Source organism: Lytechinus pictus, chromosome 4 (genome assembly GCF_037042905.1).
Source record: "Lytechinus pictus isolate F3 Inbred chromosome 4, Lp3.0, whole genome shotgun sequence".
NCBI lineage: Eukaryota > Metazoa > Echinodermata > Echinoidea > Temnopleuroida > Toxopneustidae > Lytechinus > Lytechinus pictus.
In genome coordinates this window covers 28,242,541-28,260,561 of record NC_087248.1, presented here as the reverse complement: position 1 = coordinate 28,260,561, position 18,021 = coordinate 28,242,541, and the positions used below count along the sequence as shown (strand labels likewise).

Genomic DNA, 18,021 nt, shown 5'->3' with positions numbered 1-18,021 from the left:
CTGATCGAAAAAAAGTTTAAAAAGACATAGAAATATCATGTATCATTTTCTTGTAAAACGGAGAGAAAATGTGAAGTTTCTCCGCCTTACGCTTGATAAAGATGATTTTATTATTAATGAATTAAGACACTAAGGCCCGTATTTTGAACTCGGGTTTAATTTAAACTCTGGTCCAAAGTTGAGGTTTGTTAACTATGGATAGCCAATTGTGACAGTTATCTTGTAACAGTAGAAGTTCAATATGTCCGCTCATTTGACACTCAAATCTTTCATAACAGACTGGGAATAATTACTGAAATACATGTCGTTCTCTTCCTCATTGAAACATTAGGGAAGAGCTAAGTAAAGAAAGAAAACATTCCATGCAAATGCATTTATTTTTTGGCTTACCATAACTTTAACATAAGAGTTAATCATGGCCTAAATTTAACTGGATTTCAGAATACCAGGCACAATGTATCCCTGCCTATTCTGGTTAGAATCTAAGCCCTTGACAAGGTCATTCTAATACAGGCCTCTACTTTGATATCTTTAATGCCGATGGCATCCTACAGTGTATTTGATATAGCATGTAATGTTTTACTTCAACATTCCATACTTTTCTCCCCAACTATTCCCAAGGCAACACTAAATATGCAGGGAAAATATGCAGATATGGTTTCGGACATAGAGTCTCATCGTTAATGTTTACTGTTGGAAGTGTGGTATAAGGGTTTGGGAATCTTCTGTAATTTCATGCAAACACATTTGTGTGTGAGTCTTAACGTTTTATTTTTCTTGCCTCAGAAGTCATGTGTGGTGAGATCCTTGTCAACTGAGAATTTTTCGTCGATTGGGGCCAGTTAGTGCCACATACATGTGCACATCACCAAGATAATTTAATAGATATCCCACAATTCAAAATTATGATTTTTACGAAGAATCAGCAGCAGGAAAAAGAACTGTGTCCCCCCCCCCCCCCCCCTTTGGAAAATCCTGGATCCGCCCCTGTAATAAATCCCTAATCCCAAAAGACCCGTAAATATGGGTATGGGTTTTGAACCTTCAGCCGCACACCCCCGTCCACACCAGATCTAAGTACCCCCCCCCCCCCCCCCCCGAGTATAATTCACATTATTGGCCCTGCTTTTACCAGAGCTTTACCTACTTTTTGTGTTTGTGCATTTGGATTGTATTTTGCAGGTAAGAATAGCATGAGCTGACACAAGTATGTGTACATGTATTTTTGTTTGTTTGTTTGAACATATGACAATCGCTGAGAAGTCATTATCAGGGACAGTAAACAGTTATAACACCATTTTGTGATATGGATGTTCCAACCTTCATGATTTATGTGCTCTTTTATCTAACCAAATGGTCAACAGTTGTAGAAGGGTATGTACCTTTTTGGTGGCTTGGAGCATAAGTTAAAAGGATAAAGCCAAGATTAATTTTTTTTAAGACAATCAGCTTTAAGTGTAAAACATGCATAGAAGGAAATTGAGATGGTTGCTGTTTGACTTTTTGGTATAAGTTTTGGTGTCCGTGAAGTATTCCAAGCTAAAATTACATGAAAAAATAGTTCATTGATTTTTTTATGTCATCGAGAGTATTTCTGCATCAAACTTCTTTCAACTAAGTTTCCGAAGTACATGCTTGAGATTATATGCAATGCTGAAAATTTATTTGAAATATTTTTTCAAGATAAAATGTACGGGTAACCCACACTACCAGTGTATAGTTGTGCTCAAAAGTTAGTGAACCTCATCTCAAAATGCACTCCTTTATGATGAGTGTTGAATGTATAGACAACAACACTACAATGTTCGGCGAACCCAGAGGCCCGTATTCTGAAGTCGGGTTTAACTTAAACTCAGGTTTAAAGTTGTGGTTTAAGTATGGATAGCCAATTGTCACATAAATCACTAACAGTAGAGATATCATATTTCAGCTCATTTGGCTCTCAAATCATTCATAATTGTCTAGGAAGTATATATAAATGATTGTCTTCACCATCGATGAATCAGGAAAGAGCACAGTAAACATAAGAAACATACAACTTAATAAAAAATTTTGATACTCTTGGCTTGCCATACTTAAACCACAACTTTAAACCTGAGTCTAAGTTAAACCGGACTTCAGAATACGGGCCAGAGGAACCAACTATATTGAATGTAATATCTCATCACCTGACTTCATAATTAATCATCTCGAACTTGAACACATTAAATATGTTCATTTTCGGTAGGGTTCACTAACTTTTGAGCACCACTGTAAATGGCAAAGATGATGTACCCCAGCATCAGAATGATTTTTGGGGCTCAAATAAACTTTCCTCTCACTTGATTTCATGTTTATTTTTTTCAACTATACATGTATTTAACAGTAGATTAACAATTTCGCTGTGTAATAATGATTTGTAATGAAATACCTCCTAAAAGGGTGACCTTGGTTAAAATTGGATTTTTGCGTCAGTGACGTTAGAAAATGTTTCAAACATTTCTACCCCTATATAAGTATTGAAATTACAGAGAAATCTCCTTTATTTATTTGTTTACACAATTAAAGGGGAAATTAACCCTGATGATAATTGGTTTTAATAAGACAAGCAGAAAAAAAGGAGGAAAATATTGAATGTTTGAAGAAAATCAGTCAAAGAATCAGACAGTTATTGAATTTCAAGGTTTTGAATTTGTAACGTCACAGACGAACAGCTTCTCCATATGTCATGGGATATAAATTCCCCCGAATGCTATTTTCTTGGAAATTAGAAATTCATTTTATTTGTGCACTGGGTATATTGGACACCACATGCCATACACCTACAGGAAAAATATATGTAGGCCTATTCATTATATTCCATTCAAAAATTGATATTTATGGAAGTTATATTACATGATATATAGAGGAGCTGCTTGCATAATGACATCACAAATTTATAACTCCTCATTCTTTAATTGATTTTTGTCAACCTCCATCAATACTTTTCTCGAATTTTTCAGCTTTTATTAAACTAACTTGTCGTCGGGGTGAGCTTCGATCTCCTTCACATTTGATTAATTTAATCAGTGCTGTTAGAAAGGTACGTTTAATTCGTCCTTGTACTGTATTTTAAATGTACGAAAACTTTATTTATATGTTTCCAACATTGTTTGTCATTAAATGGCTCAGGTATGAGGCTGAGGAAAATACACCATAAATTCTTTTTGAATGTTTTGAAGCCAACAGTCAGACTGCAATTCTCTGTCAAATTTCTCTGAAAAAATATGAAGCAATAAATTAAATGACATGATGACGAACTCGATGAATCTCTTGATTACTGTAAATTGTTGTTATTGTTTTAAGTAATCATTCAACCTGTGTAATTGCTCAATTCATCTGTTTATATGATTATCCCCAAGGTTAATTTTCTAACCTTGGTCTATATGTTTAAAGGGATATGCCAGACTGAATTTATTATATCTCAATGAATAGGATAAAATTCACTGAGAGTAAATCAAAACAGTTATTGAGTTTTTAAAGATAACAATATTTTGTTTTAAAAAATATATATGCATACCCTCATTAGTATATGGCGGTCTGATGATGTCATGTCCCACTTTCCCATATTATATATGACATATAAATATATGATATCTATAGACACATGTATGAAATACGAAATAATTACAATTTCATGCACTCTAAAGAAAAAAGTTTACCCAATATTGGGTAAAATGGGAACATACATATATAAATATATTCTGTAAATTTTATGCAATGTTGCACTGAAATTTACCCTGGCTTGACACATGCATTTAGCCCAATTTGGGGTAAAAATAAATACCCAACAAACATGCATGTTCTCTTTCTACCCAATATTGGGTAAAAGTTTATGAAATTGTAATTATTTTGTATTTTCATACATGTGTCTATATGTCTCCCTTCTAACAAAATAAGTTGTAGCAATTATCTTACACATTCAATCATTAATTATTATCAATATTTTTTTTCATTCTCAAAGCGTAAAATTTGAATAAATATAATTTCATGTAATACAAAACAAAATAAGTTTTGATACAACATCATCAGCTTGCTCATTACACATTCATGAGGACATGCATAGAAATGTTTCACCAAATTAATGAAAAACTAACCATGTTAATCCATGTCCGATCTTGATAAAAAAATGTCGTTGTTTTGTTTGTCTGATTTTCACTTCATCTGTTCAAATCATTATATTGTCAGACTGGTGGCCCTTTAATAATTACCTATGCAATGAGGCGAAACAAAGGTGCTGAGGGTTGTGTGAGAGGGTGTGTGTTTTTTTTACGCAATATAAGAATAACGTTGTTTACCATCTAAATGTGGAGGGGCGATGCACACTACCCCACTTGTACTCTCTTCCTCCATTTTCTCCCACTTTCACTACTTCTTTAATAAGCTCGGCTCATGCATCTAGTTGAATTTGTGTCTCACTTAATCATCCCTTCTTCTCTCTATTTATCTCTCCCCCACATTATTTTTTGGGGGCGGCACTTAAATGGGGATGACCGCCCTCTTGTGATTCCCACCGAGAAGTAAAAAAAAGGGGGGGCGAGAGGTATATGTATAAAATGCCCCCATTATCTAATTTCGAGGGGGGAATGGAGTCTTAAGGTCATCATGCCCTTCCCCAATCAAAGTACCATTGCAGCCGCCAGTGGCGTAACTATGGGGGGCACGTGCCCCCCCCCCCCAATCGGCTGACCAAAAAAAACGGGGAAAAGGAGAAACAGAGGGAGAAAGGAAGAGGAACGTAGTGGGAAAGAAGAAATTATTATTCATTATAATGGTATATGATATTATAATCATGTTATGTTACATAGAAAAAAAAGTTATCCTAACTTTATGAAACTTTATTTGCTCAGGGCCTATGATGTCATTGTGCCTGGTGCTCGCATTGTCTGTTTAAAGAGATATATAAACCTGTTGTACGAAAAACTCCCGTTTCAAGTCAATATAAACCAAATATATTATTGTTTTATGCAGTGACATATGCTTCTTTTTCATGACTACTTAAAGTGATTGCCCCATGTTAAGGTCTTAATATAAAATATTTCCTGTCCGTGATTACGTTCGCATCAGTGGATTGGTGAGATATGTCTGCTCTCCGTGAATTCCTAAAATCAGTCCTTAAAATGTCCCTTTTTCTGATCTGAATATCAAAATTTTTCAGCTCGCGCTTCGCGCTCGCATCATTTGGTTAGTTAAATACGTATGGTCTTAGTGAATTCCTACAAACAAGCTATAGAATGCCCCTCTTCAGGTCTAAATTTCCTAAATTTTCAGCTCGCGCTTCGCGCTCGCAATATTTGATTAGTGAGATGCGTATGTTATTCATGATTACAATGAGTACAAGTGCTTCATAAGTGTTTAAATGTAATTCTATCAAATGCAGCAAGCACTTGGCATTGGTATTAGATGACTACGGTGAGATATGTATACTATTAAGGGATTATTCCTATAATATAGTCCTTAATATCTCCCTGTTTGGGGTCAATGTATACAAAAATTTCGGCTCGCGCTTCGCGCTCGCATTGTTTAGCGAGACAGGTACGTATCGTGATTACAAAGTCGATTATAATGTCCCTTTTTAGGTCTGAATATCAAAAATTTTCAGCTCGCGCTTCGCGCTCGCATTATTTGATTGATGAGATGCGTATTTTTTTTATTCATGATTACAAATGACTACAAGTGCTTCCTTAAAATGTCTCTATCAGTATACCTGACATCTGAGCGCGCTTCGCGCGCTCACTAAGTGACTTAAAATTTTTGCTGGTGCCCCCCCAATGCTGTGACCCACGGTACGCCACTGGCAGCCGCCCCTGTCTCGATCTTCTAATCTTTCGTTGTCTGTCTATCTACCGTTTCCTTTATATATATATATATCTCTCTCTTATCCTTTGTCTCCTTCATCCTTCTTTTTCTTAATACTCCTTTTCTTTATCCTCTTCCCCCAGTTCTTCCTTTCCTTTTCTTCTTCCTCCTAGCTTCTTACTGATCATCTGTTTTCTTCACCCAACCTCTTGTTTTCTTCCTCTCTCCGTTTTGTTTTCCCTACCCCCCCCCCCTCTCTCTCCCGGTCTTATAGTGTTCTCGCTTTCTCCCAGGGGGGAGGCAGTCAAATATATTGCTGTATACACATGCGTGACCAAATAAACGCATTTCAAGGGGTGGGTTTTTTTTCAGTTTTGGACGCGGGCCGCGCGTGCACTCTTTAAGGGGTATTAAAAACACGGATTTCTTTTTTTAATGGGTGGTTTTGACAGACTGGTCAATCGGGGGGGGGGGGGTCTAACGTATTTAGGGTATTTTTTTCCACAGCTTTTTCCTTTTTGACTAGCCAAACGTGTTTGTGGCATGCTTCCCCCCCCCCCCCCGGGGGGGGGCTTTTTCCTCGTCTCTGAAAAGTGTTCAGGTTCTTCCCGATGGGGGGGGGGGCATGCAATACCCAGCATGAATAGGGGTCATATTCTGGCGACAACTTAATTGTTTAGGGGCCAAAATGTGTAAATGAAGCTAGCGGAAAACTTGTTTAGGGGGTTATTTTGCACACAGAGATAAACTCGTTTAGGGGGTGTGTGGAAATAATTTGGTCACCCATGTGTACAGCAATACATTTGACATTTCTCATCCTCACGACTGTTCAATTCTTGCATTTTGTTGTTTCTAAGTTATATAACAAGACAGTACAATATCAGAATTGATTCATATCTAAATCTAGAATGACATATCACATATACAATAAAACAATTCCCAAAGCCCCAATGATAGTATGATTATATTCCGTGAATCAACATCAATAGAAGAGAAATTTCATTGGGGTGGGGGTATTTAGGCCTAGTAAACAAAAAAAATGATTATGAGGGATTTGATATGGAAATTTAAGTGGAAAAGTGATGAAAAACACAACGTATGTACATTAAAATCCATGACGTCACATCTCTTAAGACCGACGTGCCAGCTTCGACAGCGTGCGTTAGAATGGCGACCTGCTGGGCGACCAGGTTCCAGCGACCCACTTGATCGGGATCATCGTCGATTTCGTGCAGGGCATCGAGAATGCCGGGAAAGGTTCCCGATGGCACATTGTCCGTTGAGCGCCCCTGTGTCTGCCGTCCGGTAAAGAGAAGATGCCTGGGAAAAGATATTGGCATATAATGAGTTCAAACAACCATACGCATATCCCGGCGTAGCTAGGCCCCTATACACTCCAAATGGGGAAATGGGTGGAAAAGGGCCAAAAAGTGACAGCTTTTTCCTCCCTATATCATAAACCTTGTCACTCCTCGGCCATTAATTACAGGATGATTTCCTTTCCATCCAGTTGCGGCGGCGGTACCAAAGGACCCTACCCCCCCCCCCCCTGAAAACTGAAAAAAAAAATTATAGTGCATGAATGCTGTCATAAGCATATCCTACTCAAGCTGCATGATAAAGTGCTCCAAATTGCATTTTCATTCATCAAAATTCGAAAATTGTCTCATCCGGTCAGTTTAGCACAAATCTTTCAAGTCATATATGATATATAATTCAAATTTTGTCACGCGCTTAGCGCTCGCAGTGGCTGTTGGTTGAGATAAATAAATGATCTGTTCAATAGGGTGACATGGGACTGAAAAATCCAGTGTTCAAGTCAATATGCACAAATTATTCTTCCCGTGATTAGAGCTTTCATTTTGTTTAGCGAGATACGCATCCTGCATGTTCATAATAAAAAAAGTGATGAAAATTTTAGTTAGATACCCTTCTTGTTTATATGGTTTTAAAGAGTGCTTATAACGTACAACTATCATCGCAGGATATTAAAACTTTCCAGCTCGTGCTTCGCGCTCACATTCTTTATTTGGTGAGATATCACCTTCACCGATCACTTCAGCAGTCCTTAACAGATCACTATAGGGCCTAAACATGTATTAAAAATTTTAGCTCGCACTTCGCGGTCGATTTGGGGAAAGAGGAAAATATCATGTCCGCCTTCCCCCCCCCCCCCCAAAAAAAAAATGCTCCCCATTTGCCACACCAGCTTTAAAAGCATGGTGCTGCCACTGTTTCAATACTTTGATTATTAGAGAGTATTAGTCAAAATTTCTTGACGCAGTCACGACCGAACTATGCGATCGAAATTTTTTACCCCAAATAATGAAATAAATATAATTCATCTTTAACCACTTAGAAATGGCAATTCGCAGAATCTTTATTACTTATGGGCGTGGATTTCTACAGGTCTAGTAAGAATATTACAACTGTAAATTCAGTTCTTGTATTAGTTTTCGCTCAGCGTTTATCAATTATTTACAGATATCTCTCTCACACACACACACACACACACAGCTCTGTTTCAATCACTAGTAAAACGAATTTGACGTCAGTTGGTACTTTCTACTTACGTGAAAGATTTTTTTTTTCTTTAACTGTGATAGTTTAATTTGAAACGATATGCATCGTAATATTTACCTATCCAGTGTATCCCCGGGTAGATCACCAAGGAAAGCCTTGTCCAGTAGCATCATTTGGTCGTTGACCTGCCTAACAGCTACCGTACTGAATACATAAGAAAAGGGAAATAAAAATGTGGATTGGACAGGGGAAAGCACGGAGCCACTAAGGCGACATGGGAACAATTTAGAATTCGAAGATAAGATAATGGAACAAGTAATAAGTCGAGGGATATATAATTAAGTCGAGGAATATAAGTCAAGGGAACGATTGGTAAAATTGTATAGAGGGAACGAGCCGTAGGTCGAGGGATATAAAAGTCAAGGGAACGAGTATATAAGTCGCGAGGGAGAAAGTTATAAGTCGGGGAGCGAGTTGTAAGTCGAGGGATATCAAGTCAAGGGAACGAGTTATATGTCGAGTGGGCGAGTTATAAAGTCGAAGATAAGTCAAGGGAAAGAGTTATCTAAGTCGATGGAACAATAAATCGAGGGATATATATAAGTCAAGGGAAAGAGTTGAAAGTCGATGAAACGAGTTATAAGTCGAGGGATATATAAGTCAAGGAAAAGATCGGGTTATAAGTCGAAGGAATGAATTGTAAAAAAAAAAAATTTAACCTTCATTTGTACGGGATTGTCCCTACCATAATTTTGATAAATCCATTTTCGACGAAATATCAGTGTCACGATCAGATGCAGCCATTGTGGTAAACTTAAAGGAGAATGAAACCCTTGAAACCAGCTGAATCCATATCAAATAGAAAAAATCAAAGAAACATATTGTTGAAAGTTTGAGGAAGATTGAATGAATAATAAGAAAGTTATGAGCATTTGAATATTGAGATCACTAATGCCATGTAGTTCCTCCTATTGGCAATGCGACCAAGATCTGTGATGTCACACACGTACAACTCCCTCATTACTTTAGTACTTATTTCACTTATATTCTCACTTTTATAGAGTCTATCACAAGGTGAGGTTTTCTCTTTATATGAGAGGACAAGTACAGAGGTTTCACAACATTATATCATTGATGAATCGTTTGTCACATGATTAGAATGAGCAAAAAGAGATGTTTTGGGGTATATTTTCAGTGTCCAAAAGGGGAGAGTTGTTCATCTGTGACATCATAGATCTTGGTCGCATTGCCAATGGGAGGATCTCCATAGCATTAGTGATCTCGACATTCAAATGCTCACAACTCTTCTATTGCTAGTCCTATTTTACTCAAACTTTTGTTGATCTTATTCTTTGATTTTTCTGCTTTCACAAAAGCTAACTTGCTCCAAGAGTTTCATTCTCCTTTAATGAGGGTGGGAGAGAGAAAGGGGCGGGGGGATCGTAACCTTACCGCCGTTCCTTCTCTTTAAAGAGATTAGATATCTTGTTTTTTTTTTCTTCACTTTTCTCCATCATAATTATAGTTACGCTATAAAAGGTACACTCTGTTCAATAATATTCTTTCATTTTTCCTCTTTTTATATCACTTCTTTTTTAAACCAATCGTCCGTCAGCCCCCTTTAACTGATATCTATGATTGTGATCACAACATTTCTCTATTACATAAATATTGATTACCTTTGAGTGTCCACAGATTCAAGTCTCTCTTTAAATTGTGAACAGGTCACTGCAAACTCGGCAATCGTCCGCTCGAGAGGTTCTGAAAGTGATTGAAAGTATATATCGGCAAAACCAAGAATGTAAGTAAGAAGAATGGGTGTATATAAAGTCTTCTGAAACATGATTCTTAGTTGTATGTTCATTCATTCTTTAGCCCCAAATGCACAAAATGAGTACTTTGGGGTTATTTGGTAACAAAATACAGCCGATGAGAAAATGTTGTGAATGAGAATATTTGGTTACATAATTTATGAAAACATAACGGAACTGTTAGATTTCCAAGTCGTTGAGTAGCTACAGGTTACATGATTTAAGGGTTAAAAAAAATTCCAATGGATTTTCTTTCTTGCAAGCAAATTGCAACCATTACAAAAAGAAAAGGAAGCGAGGTTCGGCGACAGCATGGCGAGATTATGCAAGGATCGATTAACACAAAACTTACGAAGCTTAATTACTTTGCTAAAGCCTAAATAAAAAAAATGGCGTGGAACTTTAAAAATCGGCTGCTAAAAATAAGCAGGATTTTTTGGCATGTCTTCAATGATGTCAAATGATGAAGTATGATTTTGCTAAAAAAAAATTATCTATGTTCGGCGACACGCCGGACTCCTGCATTTTTCAATAAAATATATAAACTTTGCCATTGGGGTATACATACACTGCCGAAAGGAGAGTTTTATGATGTGCGTGTGGGTGTGTATATTGATGTGCGTGTGATGGTGTGATATAAAAAGAAAACGAAACATATCAAAGTTTATGTGTATTCCAATGGGCATACCAAGTGAGATATCGTGCGCTTCTATATCCCTCGCCTGTGACGTGTTTTTCAGATTCAGCCACATCGACGTGAGATCATTAGAATACGCCTCGACGTCAAACGGCAACACCACCCTCTCCGCCAAATTTCGCGCCATTTCTGCGAAGGTCCTTGCTATCGCCTGATGGTATTTGTACTCGGGATCGATGAATGTATCCATTAGTCGAACTGTCTCGTACGACGTGTGATATAGTGAGTAGAAGTTGATGTTGTATGTTTTCTAGAAGAAAGAGAAAGATATCGAAAAAAAAAAAATTTATAACTTGCTGAGCAAAATTTCACATTCGCGACCACTCTAATTATAAGAACCTTAATCAACAGACCCCTGAATTTTTTTACGTATAATACACTCTAAAAACAATGAGTAAAATTTTACCCAATATTGGTTAGAAAGGGAACACGCATGTGTGCTTAGTATTATTCAACCCCATATTGGGCTATTTCAACGCAAAATTCTGTAAAATTTGCAAAATAACCAACATGCATGTTCCCATTTTACCCAATATTGGGTAAACCTTTTCAGAGTGTATGTTTCATGATGATTATAACCGCTGAGATGATTTTGAGAGAAAGAATAAAAAATCATATTTTTCTCTCACTGAAGAAGTAGGGGTATAATCCTTAACTAGATCAATACTATCCTTTCCAATTCCTAACTCCCCTTTTTCTTATTTTATTTGTTTATTAAGTCATAGATCATTAACTTTGCTACAATTAATTGGAACGGCTCCACACTGCAAAACACACGTTGATTTAAAACCAACCTGGTATCTATATACGTCCACACCAGAGAGGCTTTAAACAACACCAGTTTGGTTTTGGTCTAACACCAGATAGGTGTTTATACAACATCAATTAGTATTAAAACAGCATCGATTTGATTCCAAACTGGTGTTGTTTCAAAACTCTGGTGTGGACATCACTATGAACACGAGCAGGAATTTCTCTCGTTTTACTCTCAATAAAACGAGAGCCACTTCTTACATAAAAGTGTCTAAATTTTTAACTATTTTTAACGGATTTTCATCTCAAAATTTTCGAGAGCAAAGTTAGTTTTTATGATCCTCCAGAAGGCCACTTCTAGAATTTAATGGCCGTTTGGCCCTGAATGGCCCAAGCGAATCACTTCGCTGATGGGATTTACGATCCTACAGGGAGTATCCGTTCTCCCTCTCGATTGCGGCCACAATGCGCTTAATCTCACTCCCAGACTTTCACAAAATTTAAAAAACAGTGCAGGCTTACAGTGAATTCTACATTTACACCGATATCTTCAGTAATTAGAATAAGTTTGAAAACAAAAATAAATTTTGGTAGAGCATGCGTTGTAGATGAAAAAACACGACTACACGGCGGTATTCTGCAGCATTCTTTGGCAGTACAGAATATCAGAACTATCCATTATTAGTCCTGAAAATGGAAATATGGTAGTATGTCGCGTTTGTGTTGTTTTTATACTTTTACGGATCATGAAAGACCCAGAATTTGGTGGCACCGTCGAACAGGAAACATAAAAAATATGAGCTGATAAAGTGACTGTTCCAATCCCATTATTTTTGCAATTTACTGGGAAAACTCCAGCAACACCTTCATCAGTTTTCGAATAGTACGATATCACAGCATGACTTTGATAATATTATATGAATTGTAAATGTTATTATTAATTTATCGCACTTTAAATCTTTTACTGTTCTGTGCTATTTTCCACAGATCCCTGCAGAAAGCGTTTTGGCAAAAGGGTTAAAAGTTACGGTTGACTTTACTCCAGTTCTTGTATATTGAAAAAATAGATAAAATGCAAAGTTTACCCAATTATAGTTTTGCTTTTGTTTGTAATGTACATACTGTATGCATTCATCGCATTAGCTGAACACTCATTATTCGCAGCGAATAAAAACATGAAGAATAGATATGGAAAATGAAACTTTTAAAGGAGACATTAGCTTAGAGTTAGACAACATCCTAAAGAATAATAATTCCCCTTTTTCACCTTTTCATTTTATTTTCAATTTCGAACATACAAATCAATTTTAAACAAAATCAACAGATGGAAATCATCGTGTTATAGCAAAGCAAACTGAATACAATAATCTCAATCACATCAAAATTTTCAAAAGATAAACTAAACATTTCTGAAATTAGGCTTATGACTAATTGAATGAATGCGTTTAAAATGAGAACAAAAGCAAAGAAGCGAGAAGGATTATAACACTCATACTGAACGCAAATATGAAAGGAACGTGGAGATGGCCATGGATAAATGGGGTGGGGCTCCACTAAAAGAGAGAATATGATACAAAAGAAGAAGGAAACACCAATTATGAAATATGCACCTAATCAAGGGGGCACGATCGCACAAGTCATACAAGCTCTCTTCTATTGAGAGGAAGGGAATATGGGGGCGTATTGAGTATAAACGGGTTCTACGTAAATGTTGTACGAGTTCTTTGCAGGGGACACTTTTTCTCAAAATATATTGTTAAAGGGATGGTCCAGGCTGGATATATTTATATCTCAATATATAAAGTAAAATTCACAAAGCAAAATGCTGAAAATTTTATCAAAATCGGATAACAAATAACGAAGTATTGAATTTGAAAGATTTGCATTATTCCGGTGAAACGGTTCTTCTAGGCATGTCTTTATAAATATTCATTATAGGTGGGCGGATGAAGTCATATCCCAACTTCTTCTTTTGACTTTTATTATGTGAAATTAGGTTTATTCAAACATTCTCTACCATGAACTAAAACAATTGGATGGACAGCAGATTAAATGCAGTAGTTATTTACTGCCGCAACTTATTTCATCATAAATGAGACATATCATTTACATAATGGAAAAATGAAACATTTATGATTTCATGTAATAACATAAGAAAAAGGAAAGTGGGGAGGTGACATCGGCCAACCTAATGAATATTCATGACGATGTGCATGTAGCTGTTTTCACAAAATATTGATAAACTTTAAAATTAAATAACTTATTTGTTTTCCGATTTTGATGAAATATTCAGCATATTGCACTGTAAATTTTACTTTATTTAGTTAGATATAAATATTTTCAGCCCGGACCATTGTTGGGGTGGACTTGTAGGATCCATGATTAGCGACAACAGTCATCGGGCGCGTGCGACCTTCAACATGCCTGCTTTAGATCAGACTCTACAATGACGCTTACATTAAACTATAATATTAAAAAAAGCAGCAGGTAAAGATAATCTTATTACGCGTAAGCAGTCTGCTGTGCGAACCCTTTACTAAAGGGTCTAAATTGCAGCGTATTCCATGTCTTGTGTAAAAAAAAAATGCTGAATATATCACAAATGGTGAGGTGCTGGTACACTGAAAATTCAAAGTAGCGACAAACTTGTTAAAACGTTATCCCCTCTTGTTAGAATGATCTTCTTTTATATAATGTCTCATAGATCGTCGATCAACAAGCTTATTGTTTTCGGGAAGTAATCCCCCTATTGTTTGCTGATATCTTATTGCTCAGTTTTTTGTTTCATATGTATTTAAATGTTTTGGTCTGTTTTGTTTTCGTAAAAAAAGGAATGAATATACAACAAATAATAAAATAAGTAATTAAAAATAATAATAATAAATACAATTGTTACCCTACTTTTCATACAGTAGGTGGCAAAAATAGTTAATCATGACTTATTGCTGAATAAAAACAAGGTATGGAATGGAATAGAAACAGCCATGTGCTATAGTTATGCGTGGAGACACACTTATTGATCAAAGGTTCAATCAGGGTCTGTGAGGCAAATTTTTGAGGGGGTCAGATATGGCGTATCGGACAAAATTTATCTTTTAAAAAAAGTTGTGAGGGAGCAAAGCGAGCAAGCAAAAAAATGACAATTTTATTACAAAGATCCAATTTTGTGATAGATTTTGACATAATATTCAGAATATAATATCATACCTCACCCTTATCTCTTTCCCTTTTTTTGGTCTGTACGCCACTGTGAAAAGGATTGTGGGCGAAAAAGAGGGGCACAATAAGACGCATGTGCCAAAAAGCTGCTTAACATAATTATCTCCCAAGCGAGCGAGAAAAAAAATCACCTTTTCATGAGAATCTATATTTCTTGACACTTTATTCAGAAAATATACATCACATCTATACTTTTTCCTTTTGTTCTAAATCAGCAAGCGTTTAGCACTCGCGTTAGATGGCTATGGTGAGATATACAGTAATATTCTCTTAATGGATTCCTAAAATAAGGTCCTTAAAAATGTCACTGTTTAGGGTCATATACAAAAATGTCAAGTCGCGCTTCGCGCTTGCATTATTTGTTTAGCAAGACAGGTACGTATCATGGATGATTACAAAAATTGCTCATAATGTCCCTTTTTAGGTCTGAATATCAAAACTTTTGAGATGGCGCATCGCGCTCGCATTATTTGATCAGTGAGAATGTGAGATACATATCCGTTCAATGCCAATGGCAGGAATATAACAATTTATGTGCAGTGTCTCCGGAAAAACTACTCTGTTACAATCATCCACTTCTCCAATATTTTGTGTCGTTTTACACCATGTAGTGTACATGTCCCTAGTTCCTGCTTTGTTATTGTAGTTAATTTGCGAGTTAAAAGGTACACCTTCACTCGCGCACATACACCCAAACATAAAATATGATAACTGATCCACTTACCAGATAAATTTTCCTTTGGCAGGGCATTGCACTGTGTTTGCCTCTTTTGGCAGGAACGTGGTTCGTATTATTCTCCATATTTCGTTAGCTTCTGCTGGACTGACCACTGCAGGGCAGAGGCTGCTGGCAGAGGGATGGATTGAAAGGGGGTGGATGGTCGTGACACAATTTTTAAGGTATATGGTTGGTCGGAACCGGGGTCGGAACATGGTCTGAATCGCGGAAGCAATCCTATATTGCTTTGGTTCAATTCTGCTTTTAAATAACGGTGTTCTAAGGTGAAAGTGTCCTTGACTTTTAAAGGCCAAGCCTGTGGTTAGTCTAATACCAATGTATTTAATCCAAGTGATACATGGAGTAATTGGCTTGAAGCGGGGGTTGGTTATAACTATAAGATGTAATGGAAACAAGCCACATCTCCAGTTAAAATTCCATCGGAAGTATTTTGGAGGAACTACAACCAAGTACTAAAGAGCCAATCTCCTCTTACCGACTTTATGCGTGTAGAGAAATCCGACAGACAATCCTCCAATATACATGTATTCAAAGTGTTCCAATTTTTGCACGATCCCAGTATTTGTATGTGTACGTGTATACACAAAACTACACATATTATTATCACAAAACTAACTTGGCTAGCACAAGCGGTATTTTTTATTTTTGACGGAGAAACGGTAGTACGATAACTTGTATGTGAGATGAAATGGAAGACACAGTGGATGAAGTTAATTTGCTCCAAGTGAGATGATGGAATTTGACGACGTTCTCAAAATACGTATACTAAAGTAGAAAACTTTGAGAAGCGTGCCAAAGAAGAAAGTAGTAGTTTTCATCTCAAATGTGATGTAGGATGTGAACGAAGAGAGAGGGGAGAGAGAGGTACCAATTCAGAGAATTTATAGTGAGTCACAGGTGAGTGTGCTGTGTGAGGGTCATTATTGACCACTTGTTGGCATGTTTATTGCTAAGAAGTGGAAGTAACTGGTATCCAAGGGAAATGTCCTCTCGAAGACGATGGGCAAAGTTGAGAAATGAAAAAGGATAACATTTGGAAAATACTACAAGCTTTTTTAAACCAACTGGTTATTTTGGTGAGTGGACAAATTGGAAATTAGGCCATGTGGATAGTGGACGGGCTGATAGTAAATCATAATTATGATAGTAGACGAGTTGGCATTTGGAAGAATCGGCTTTAGACCAATTGAAAATAAAGGGCGATCATCTTCAATGCCAAAATTTTTATTCATCCGAGGAAAGCAAATGAGAAAACCATGGTTCTTTATTATAAGAACATAAGAAAAACAGCGGGATATACTTATTGCCTGTAATATACTTATTGCCTGTAATATACCTATATGTTTACACCTTGGTCAGCTCGTTCTACAAACGTCGCGGTCTCACAAGATTGCCCGGTCTCCTAATGATTTGACTCTATTCTCCACAATACTCTATTGTGTTGACTTATATGTTATACAAGGCAGCTCGTGATCATTGGGGTGTATTCTTTTGCAGCCTATATGCATGCTGAGTATCCAATTAAGTAATTTAACGATGTTGAAGATGTATTCGGATGTTCACAAAGTGCTCCAAATGCAAGGTTTCACTTCAAAATGTTATACCTGGTCACCACAGTCCCTCGTAATAAAAGTGTGTCATTACATGAAACCCCGTATCTTGCTATGTTTATAAAACCTTTTTGCATTCAAGGTCTCTAAAATTTGAGAACATCGCTATTTAGAAAAAAATCCTTAACGCAAGAATCATATAGAACCCCCCCCCCCCCCCACCATTATCGTTAAATGCCCTAACAACCATCAGGGTGTTCTCAATCATTTTAATAGTGTGATTTTTTTTCGCTCGGTCGCTACGCTCGCTCGCATGTTAAAAATATTTTAATGGAGGGGGTGTACAGCTTATTGGTCAGTATAAGGCTACCAACAATAGGTCATTTTCATTGTAATGAGTAAACCAACGCCAAAATTTTCTCAAGCGCCCTGTTGCACCCACAAATGTAATAATCGCCCACAAATGTAATAACGCCCACAGATGTAATAACACTTCACCCACAAATGTAATAACGCCCACAAATGTAATAACACTTTACCCACAAATGTAATAATTTCACCCATTAATGTAATAGTGCACTTTACCCACAAATGTAATAATGTTTGATCGCCCACAAATGTAATAATGACTTTACCCACAAATGTAATAAATTTGAAGGGATCTTTGGCTAATCCGTTCTAAACTAAAATCATATAGTAATGGCTTCATAAAGCACAAAAATGCAAAGTCTTTGTTGGAGATAAGTCCAAAGTCTTTTTCCAGACCCGGTTGTTTAAAAAATTATGATATACGTCCAAAGTATTATTTCCAGACCCGGTTGTTTAAAAAAATATTATATAAGTCCAAAGTCTTTTTTCCAGCCCGGTTAATTAAAAAACTATTGTATAAGTCCAAAGTCTTTTTTCCAGACC

General features: G+C 36.7%; 1 protein-coding gene across 1 annotated transcript in view; it reads right to left on the bottom strand.

Moving 5' to 3' along the window:
* Positions 1-6,703: 6,703 nt before the first annotated feature.
* Positions 6,704-18,021, bottom strand: part of LOC129258745 (N-acetylated-alpha-linked acidic dipeptidase 2-like) — a 43,623-nt gene continuing 32,305 nt past the window's right edge. The window contains exons 15-18 of the mRNA XM_054896973.2: positions 10,840-11,098; positions 10,020-10,101; positions 8,458-8,544; positions 6,704-7,137 (exon numbers count right to left, since the gene is read on the bottom strand). Of these exons, the coding sequence (XP_054752948.2) occupies positions 6,885-7,137; positions 8,458-8,544; positions 10,020-10,101; positions 10,840-11,098 (681 nt within the window). The 3' untranslated portion in view covers positions 6,704-6,884. The remainder of the gene's footprint in view (positions 7,138-8,457; positions 8,545-10,019; positions 10,102-10,839; positions 11,099-18,021) is intronic.